The sequence below is a fragment of the Aulonocara stuartgranti genome, assembly GCF_965226115.1.
Source record: "Aulonocara stuartgranti genome assembly, chromosome: 17".
NCBI lineage: Eukaryota > Metazoa > Chordata > Actinopteri > Cichliformes > Cichlidae > Aulonocara > Aulonocara stuartgranti.
In genome coordinates this window covers 9,156,144-9,164,937 of record NC_138953.1, presented here as the reverse complement: position 1 = coordinate 9,164,937, position 8,794 = coordinate 9,156,144, and the positions used below count along the sequence as shown (strand labels likewise).

Here is an 8,794-nt window from a genome sequence, read left to right as displayed (position 1 = left end):
CCGAGGCAACAAAATATATAAACATAATTATCAGAATCTCAAAGGCATTTCAGAGTGTGAGCCATTTCTGCATGTTTTCAGTGCCTGGTTTCAAGCAGGAAGGGTGAAGTGATTTACATTTGTGTATGAGCTTTATCTTTTAGTGAATTTTTAGCCCCTGGGAAACGCCCTGCTGCCTCCCAGTCTAACACACAAACAGAACACATAAAGACAGAGGCACAGTGACAGAATAAATTACAGTGCATGCTGTGGCTTCAAATCCGTGAAAAACTCTCAGCAAGTTGGTAAACATCTTGAGAACCACTTAGCTGCCAGTTCACACATACCCACCGCACAGATTTCTCTTTGTAGAATAACGATGTTGGACTTTGTTTCAGTGTTGATCTCCTTAGAGCCCCTGGAGCCACCCTGGTACCACGCGTTTGCTCTCAAACATACACTCTGGTCTTACAAAATCTGCCTGAATCGACGCAGCTCCTTAGTCCAGGTTGTTAGCGGTCAGTACCAGCTTACCCTGCAGTTGATCTGGATGTGCTGAATTCCAGCTGGATTATAAAACAGCTCACAGTGTTGAGGGCATCTGAAACACACACATGTATCCATACAGAGGTCACATTATGCTTTATTGACCTATATACACCTGCTGACCTACGGCATCATTACCTGAAACAAACAGGTAAATTGTATCAAACGCTTTAAAGCCATGACTGCCTACTCTATAGCGTGGAAACCTTTAATACACATTTTGCATCCACCGATCACACAAACACTGCTGTTGTTGTCCGATGACAAAACGAGTTTACTTGTTCACAGATTTGAATATGTTTTCACCTCTTTTAGAATTTCAACTGGATTTTTTTCTCATTATGGGAAGACTGGAATTTCCACTACCCTGATATACTAAAAATCTACACCACCGTGCAGTTTTAACCAATAAATAAAATAATTCGAGCAGCACCTTACATACCAACTAATACCAAAATAGATGTGGTAGGAAACTCAAAAAGTCCATTCTCAGCTAAGGCTGGTGCTTTGCAGTCCTGAAGGTTTTTAGAAAGCGATCTGGATTCCCACTAAAACTTCCCACTTCCCACTAAAACTAAATATTATAGACTATCCCAGATTATGGATCTGCTCTTATGATTAAGTCACTGTGAGGGAAAGTGGCTCCTTGCTGTGTAAGTATAAGAGTGCTCTAAAAGACCCTGCTATCTAAGAGGCTGTGGGAAACACACACACACGCACACACACATTTGTGGGTTTCTTCGTTATATTTGTGCCAGAGTTCTATTGGGTCACCCTCCAGCTTCCTGTGAGTGTGTACTTCCTCATACGTGTGTCATGGCAGAACCTTCTCAGCAAAGGAAGGAAAATCTAACACACTAGCCTAGCAGTTACACACAAGCACACACACACACAAACACCAGGGTCTTGTCACTTATTTTCGTTTCCTGCCTCCCCAGCTGCTCGGACCCTTCCCTCCCCTCTTTCACTCGGTCTCTGCCTTCCTCAGCCCATTCGAGCTCTCTCCTCTCCACCCTGTGGTTGTGAGCGTGGATTTTCTGGGGGGTGAGCGATGTGTTGTTCGGTGGGTTTTGCCAGGTCTCTGGGCCTGGCTCTGTTGCCTCTGGCCCTTTGCTGTATTGTGGCAAACCTGCTGCTGCTGTTTCCCATGGGAGAAATCACCTACATTAAGCAGGACCGCCTGGCCAGCTACATCTGGTACTTTGGTGGCCTAGGAGGTGGGGGGCTGTTGGTGAGTACAAAAAAAAAAAACCCTCTTTGATCATCTTCTGTCATTTTTAATTTGTAACATTATAGTTTAGGGTTTAAGTCTGATTGGATCATCAGATATCTGGAGGTTTAAATCTGTTTTTAACTTCCGGTCATGATGGTGACTGTGCTCAAAGATTCATTTATTTTATACTTTGTATTACATGGAGAATTGCCAATCAATAATAGAAAAATTAGCTGGTTATTTATCTATATTTTTTGTATGTACGACATTTTGAGGTTTGAGGCTTTAGACAACACCCTGTCCAAATGCTCCAAAATAATTGATCGTAATAGCGTTTGTTTTTTCATTTTTTGCTGTTTGAACGGTTGGCAGCTGTAGTGGAGAAGAAGAAGAAACTAGAAGCTTGTGCGTCTGAAGGTTTATTTGTGTTCCATTTGATGAGCTGTTACTGAAAACGTGACATCACATGGTATAAAGTTCAATGTCCTTTTACTAAAAGTTCAGCTTGGATGCTATATAATAAGCATTTTTTTCATACTCTGGAAAATTTAAAATATGTGGCAGCAATGTGATTTGGGACAGATGCCAGTGGTGTATCTATCTCCTTTAGATGAGGTGAAATTCAGTGATTCTCAGTGTAGTGAGATTTCCTTTTCATTTGTAGCCAGCCATTGTTTATCATGAGTCATTTTCACTGCCGTGTGTAAGAAGCATTCTCTCACCCCGTGACCATGTGACTCTGAAACACTACCCAGTTAGCAGATGAAATCCTTTAAAAGCGTGATTACAATTGCTGGATGCTTATGTCACCTTCCTGCCTCCCTCATTCAGCAGTAAGTGCAGCAGGTGCTGGCACATGTAGTCAATGGCAGTGCCACTGTGTGTAAGAAAGCCTCGCTTTTGTTGATAAGTTGATACTAGTCAGAACTCATTTATGCTTTCAACTTGCTTTTAACTTCTACTAAATTAGTTCAGTTGTAGTTGAGAGGATTTTGGTTGAGTTTTGATTTTACGTCAAAAGTTTGTTAAATTCTGGTCGTTTTCCCATCAGCACCTTTCAGACAGAGTGTTTGCAGTTGCTCAGTGAGAACAATGGAGTTTTGTGTGCATCCACAGTTAATCCGTCTGCTCTGCATGCCGCTGATCTGATGGGTTTATGCTCGGACTGAGCAGAACGGAGCTGTTCTTTTAATTTGGTTTTGTGGAGGAACAGAGGAGAGACTGTAATCCCCCCCAGACAAGACCGAGTGTGTTAATCAGCAGAACACGTGCACATTTTGAGTAAAAAAAATATGCTCAGAGTGTCTGTGAACGTGCTCAGGGTTTGTACAAGTTGTAGCATCAAGACTTTGTGAAGAACAACACGATAAAGACTGGATGTTGTGCATTCCACTATCGCCCTTGCCTATGTTTCTGGTTTTTCAGTTTGGTCTTAATTGAAATGTTCAAGCTTTCAAAAACAGGCACCACTTATGGCAGGTTTTGAACCTTTTTTTTAAAGAAAAATTCTGAGTGTGATGAGTCTGTACGGCGGCATTGATAGCTGTTGGTATGAAGGCCTGCATAGGATAAAGGAAAGAAGCCTGAAAACCATACTGACTTACACGGTATATTCTCACTTTCCTGCTCTTTCTCTGTAATATGTCACGTCTTTAACTGCTAAAAGGTTCTCAGTGTAATTACTTTTAAACAAGCCTGATAAAATACTTATAAAGGGCAGTCTGACTAAAATCCATCTTGGGCCTCTTTGTCTGAGAAAGGAATGATTTTTAGTCTGAGTTTGTGTCAGTCTTTCCCTCTCTGGGCTTTATCTTTCTCTGTGGAAATGACCAAATGCTGAGAGTCAAAGAGCAAACTGAACCAATCAGGGCATAATCTATTTTTGGGTTACTCCCTTCCTCTCCCTTGCTCTTCTGGCTTCCTTTTTCCTTCTCTTCCTTTCTCACTGTGCACCTCCCGCCGCTGCTTGTCGTCAGCCTCCCCTGCTGCCTCTGTTATAGGATGGGGCTTTAAGAGGGATGTCCAGGATGTGGAACAACACTCTGATCCCTCTCTTTGTTTCTGTTCATACGTTAATGTGTTAAACCAAGGGAACCGCCTTTCCTCTTTTACGATGTAGTAGGAGAGCAAAAGATACCGACACAGGGAAGAGGAGGACAGAAAATAAGGGATGAAGAAGATAAAAAGTCAATTCCTGAAACAAACAAATGTTGGATTGCCTTTAGTTCTTGAGTTGTACACACAAGTACACTATGTGGCAGCTGCCGCAATTCACACTGCACTTTAAATGGCCTGTGCTCATGTTTGCCCATCTCAAATTACTGGTACCATTGGGACGCAGAAGGGTCTGTCATAAAGTTATGTTTAATGTGCACTATTAATTAACTCCAGCTATAGCAAACGGTTTCTCTCTGTTAGGGCAATGAAGAGAAAGCAGGCTTATTTCATGTGGAGGTTGGCCATTTTGTTTTGGACCAAAGTCAAACAATGTATGATATGTATCATTAAAATCACTTTGAATTTGGATCTCAGGGAGAATAGTCACATTTTTCACCACCTACATGAAGCCAAGAATAGCTCTAAGACTAAGTCCCATTAAAAAACTAACAGCTGAATGAACATTACAGCTTCACGCTGATTGTGTTGAATATATGTGATTCGTTGTTAGGTGACATTTGTACAGTATTTAGTGCGGCAACATGACATTTGAGGATAGAGTGTGCCACATGTTGGCTAGATTGCAAAGCTCTTTGAGAAAACGTTGTGGTATATGCTGTATGAATGAAACACAGGATTTGACTTGTAAGCGGTGATCAACAGTAGGTGGCAGTAGAGATGCTGGTATAGAGCACTGAATTACTCTGGCAGCTCCTAGTAACCAAATGCAAAGATTGCTGCTATTGGGTGTTATTAATGGTCAATAAAACAATTAACAAATACTTTCTGTACTTTTAGATGCTGGTTCCAGCGGTTGCCTTCACCACGCTGGGGAAATGTAGTTGCTGCTGGAATGAGAGTTTAATGGTAAGAGACGTGTTAAGCTGTAAATAATGCTTAAAAATCTACAAAGGAGACGCTGTGCTGCACAGAAAATTGGGTTCACAACATGCAGGCCGTTATTTCCAAACTGCCGGCTGCCATTTTCATTTTCTAAATCTAAATGTTTTCCTTTTTTTTCTCACTACTTGCTTGATTACAAGGGTAAAGTTTTTAAGCTGCCCAACACTGTGTCCTTATGAACTGAATGCTAATTCTAAGCCAGCTATGATAACTCAACAAGGCCCCCATTGTTAGGTAACACTCAACAAAGTAAGCTTGGCTCACACCCTTCAGGCCACGGGCACAGCTGCAGATACACGTGTGTGTGTGTGTGTGTGTGTGTGTGTGTGTGTGTGTGTGTGTGTGTGTGTGTGTGTGTGTGTGTGTGGCAGCTGCCTCTGTATCTCATTTATGAAATGCATAAGTGAAGCAGCTTTTCATTCAGGCAGAAATAAAGCTGCACAAAAACACGAAAGCACGTGTTTAAAAATCCCTTTGTGTGCTGCTGTTCCTCTGTAGATGTGTGGGTCAGTGTTGGCAGCTGTGGTCGGTCTGGTGGGGTCTGCCTACTGTTTCATCGTATCAGGGTATGCACTCCTGCAGGGCCCCCAATGCTTCACCTCGTATGGATGGTCGTACCCCTTTGCAGACCAAAAGGGCAGGTAAGGATACATCCTAGCGCTTTGTGTATGAAGATGTAGATGTCTGCATAGGTGCGTGTTTTGTGCGGCGTTGTGTAACAATCGTTTCGTTATCAGTTAATGTTGTCTATGAAATGTCATAAAGTAAGTATTCAGGTAAGATTTTGAAATGACTTGTGCAGTCTTTCGTGCTTTTCACTTTCGTATTCAGTTTATTATTTCAGCTCTCTTACGTCTTCTGAAAGATTATCAGTATTTTGAATACAAAGGAAATTTTTTAATATAAATACCTGTATAAAAACAAAACAAACAGAAAACCAACTGTATTTTTTACTGAGCTTTCTAGTACAGATGAAAAAGTTGTAACTCTAACTTATATTGCTGCAACACTGGGTAATAAAAGAACGATTATTAAAAGCACGCTTTTACACAGAAACTGTGAAAAGAGATTATATCACATGCATTATTATTTACGCATTATTACTGTGTATTATATCAGGTAATTAAAATACAGAAGATCAGTCACCTTCAGTTGTGGGTCTCTGCCTTCACGTTTTTCTCCATTAACTGAAAAGCATGCTGGGATGAGATCAGTTAACTTGACCGTTGAAGAATATCCCGTTTGGTTACCTTGAGAAAATTTGCACTGTGCATTTGTGCTGTTCGATTAGTTTTGAAGCATTTAGCTGAAGCTGAGCAGAGTATAGCCATTTACTGGTATAGTCTGGCATTTTTGCTCCATAACCAGCAGTTTGTACATGTCTGTAAACCCTATATTTCTATATATTAAGGTCTTGACTATAGACTTGGTTAGATGTTGCAAAGTTGATGTTTTTCTGGAGTATAAATAATGTTGTCAATAATTGTATCATACACTTTAGTTATTGTCTGTGGCCTTTCAGGCTGAAATGATTTGTGGATTCATTTATTCTAAAAAAGCACCAGATTGTTGATTTGACCACTCTTAAAGCTTTTGCTCTGTCTCTGATAGTTTATTATGATTCTTCAGTCTACAAGTGACCTCCCTCACTTGCACTGTCCTCCCTTAAGGCCTCATCTTTAAAATTAGAGTAGGAAAGCTTTTAATTTAACACTTTGAATCAACTCATCACATTTTGTCTGCTTCATTTATCAGTTCGCTTCAGTTTTATTTATGTAGCACCAAATCACAACAATAGTCTCCTTAAAGTGCTTAACCCTTTCATCCATAATGGACAGCTATTCAGAGGCAGTTTTCTTGTATTTGTGTCAGTGTTGATGGTTTACTTGCACATAAAAAAACCCACATTGGACACTGATATGTCACTCCATACTATAGCCTGCTGCTCACTGGTCGTTTAAATTTCAGTCAGAACATGGTATATTGTGTTTAGGTGAAAACTAGAATTAAATTAAAGGATTTTAAGTGTTGCTTATAGTGCGGAAAATATGGCACCTAAGAAAAATTTGCAACAGTAGGAAGGAAAAAGTCAGGCAGAACCAGGCTCAGGGAGGGGCAGCCATCTGCCGTGACCAGGTCGGGGTGATTTCTGCATTTCAGTCTTTGCTGCCTTTCTGGAGAGAATGTAGCACAACAGCACTTGCTCTAATTTTCTGGATCAGTTATGCCAGGGGTGTCAAACTCAAATACACAGTGGGCCAAAATTCAAAACTGGAACAAAGTCGTGGGCTAACATTAATATTTATTGAAAAAAAAATCTTTCTCCAGATATAAGAATGAATCTTTTCTTATGGACTCAAATAAGTTTTGCTGGAAAACTGAATATGGAACAAGCAAAGCTTAATACTAAACAATATATATATAGTAGCTGTATAATACCAGTAGGCCAGCTCTAATAGTAATTTGGTATGGCTTCGCGGGCCAAATGTAATTAAGCTGCGGGCCAGAGTTTGACACCTATGAGTTATGCCTTCACCAGTTTGTGACTTGCTCTTTGATAATCACACTTACTCTCTGTCCCAGGTATCTTCTGCAGCCAGAAACGTGGACACGGTGCCTTCAGCCGGTTAACATCATAGAGTGGAACATCACTCTGCTGTGTGTCTTACTGGGCCTGGCAGTGCTGGAGTTCATCATCTGTCTCCTACAGCTGGGAAATGGCCTAGTCAACGCTGTCTGCCGGCCCTGCTGCTACAAGCAGGAGTACAGTCTTAATGCTTAGATTCATCTGCACAGACATACCACAGATGCATATAGATACAACCATATCGTACATGTACATTACAGTAATGGACACAAGCACAAAAGGAAGTCTCCACACATAACTTCACTGCAACGTGTGTGCGTGTGTGTGTTTGATTACAGCACCACATCTCCAGTCAGCCAGGTTAGATTTGTAATCAGTTTATTTTCAAGTTCAGTCAAAGTCACCAGTGGTGCCGGGATATGTGTCTGCAACAATGTAGCTCTGTATGACTTTTTTTATTCCATAAGTAGGACATTGTAACTTACTTTAAAAGCAGGCATAGCAAGCCAACATGTACAGATAGTAAGAGAGGATGGGAGTATTAGGTTTACTGAAGTAAAGTCTGTCAAACGTGGTGCACAGGCTTGCTCAGTTTCTTCACTGTTGTTTTATGTTGTATGCTACACAGCTGTGTTAACATTTTTAAGGCCTGAAGAGAACTACGTTAATAACAGAGCAATCAGTATCAAATCAACTGCCTGATATTGTTTGATAATGTGAACATTACCTTCTTTTGGGTATTTCCTTTCCCTGGTTAATGGTGTTTTTGCAAGAAACAGTGCGTGTTGCCATGATTATAGTCTTTGAATGTGCCGTCTTGGCTAAAATGAAGCACAGTGATGTGCCCTTTATGTCTAATTTTATTTTTGTGGTCCCAGGACTTGCAGTGTGTTGGATCACACATGCAACACAAGCCGGTTTTCTTTTTGTGCATGTGTGTGTGTGTGTGTGTGTATGTTTTTACATCTATTTTAATTTTCAGTATACTTTGTTGTAAATTGTTGTCTTAATGTTTCTCAGATGCTAGTCCAGTGTTAACAAACATTATATATATATATATATATATATATGTATACACACACACACACACATATATTTTAGTGGCATATTTTTATAATGTATGGTTTGTTTGTGCTGCCTTGAATAAAAACGAACAATTTCTGTTTTATATGTATGCATCCAGAGTTTTTTTATTATTTAAAAACAAAACAAAAAATCAAACTGTTGCTTCTGTAGAGGGGAAATATCCCAGACGCAAATGCAATCATGTCCTTTGAGGTCAAAATGTGGATTTTTTTGTGTGCAGCTCCTGTGGTGTGTTGTAATCAATACTAGTGAGTACTGAGTACTAGAGTTTCCAGAGTTGACTGATACTGATATTTATCAGATTGAGTAATTGTTGCCTTTAA

At 40.2% G+C, this 8,794-nt stretch overlaps 1 protein-coding gene across 1 annotated transcript; it reads left to right on the top strand.

Moving 5' to 3' along the window:
* The first annotated feature begins 1,407 nt into the window (after window positions 1–1,407).
* On the top strand, window positions 1,408–8,553 carry tm4sf18 (transmembrane 4 L six family member 18). The gene is made up of 4 exons (XM_082510111.1): window positions 1,408–1,756; window positions 4,694–4,762; window positions 5,297–5,439; window positions 7,382–8,553. Exons 1-4 carry the CDS (start codon window positions 1,577–1,579, stop codon window positions 7,578–7,580), a joined length of 591 nt encoding a protein of 196 aa, XP_082366237.1. The 5' UTR covers window positions 1,408–1,576; the 3' UTR covers window positions 7,581–8,553.
* The last annotated feature ends 241 nt before the right edge of the window (window positions 8,554–8,794 follow it).

Coding starts and splice junctions, on each gene's coding strand:
- tm4sf18 (XM_082510111.1), top strand. CDS start 1,577: ATGTGTTGTTCGGTGGGTTTTGCCAGGTCTCTGGGCCTGGCTCTGTTG. Junction 1,757..4,693: donor TAGGAGGTGGGGGGCTGTTG/GTGAGTACAAAA, acceptor CTGTACTTTTAG/ATGCTGGTTCCAGCGGTTGC. Junction 5,440..7,381: donor TTTGCAGACCAAAAGGGCAG/GTAAGGATACAT, acceptor TCTCTGTCCCAG/GTATCTTCTGCAGCCAGAAA.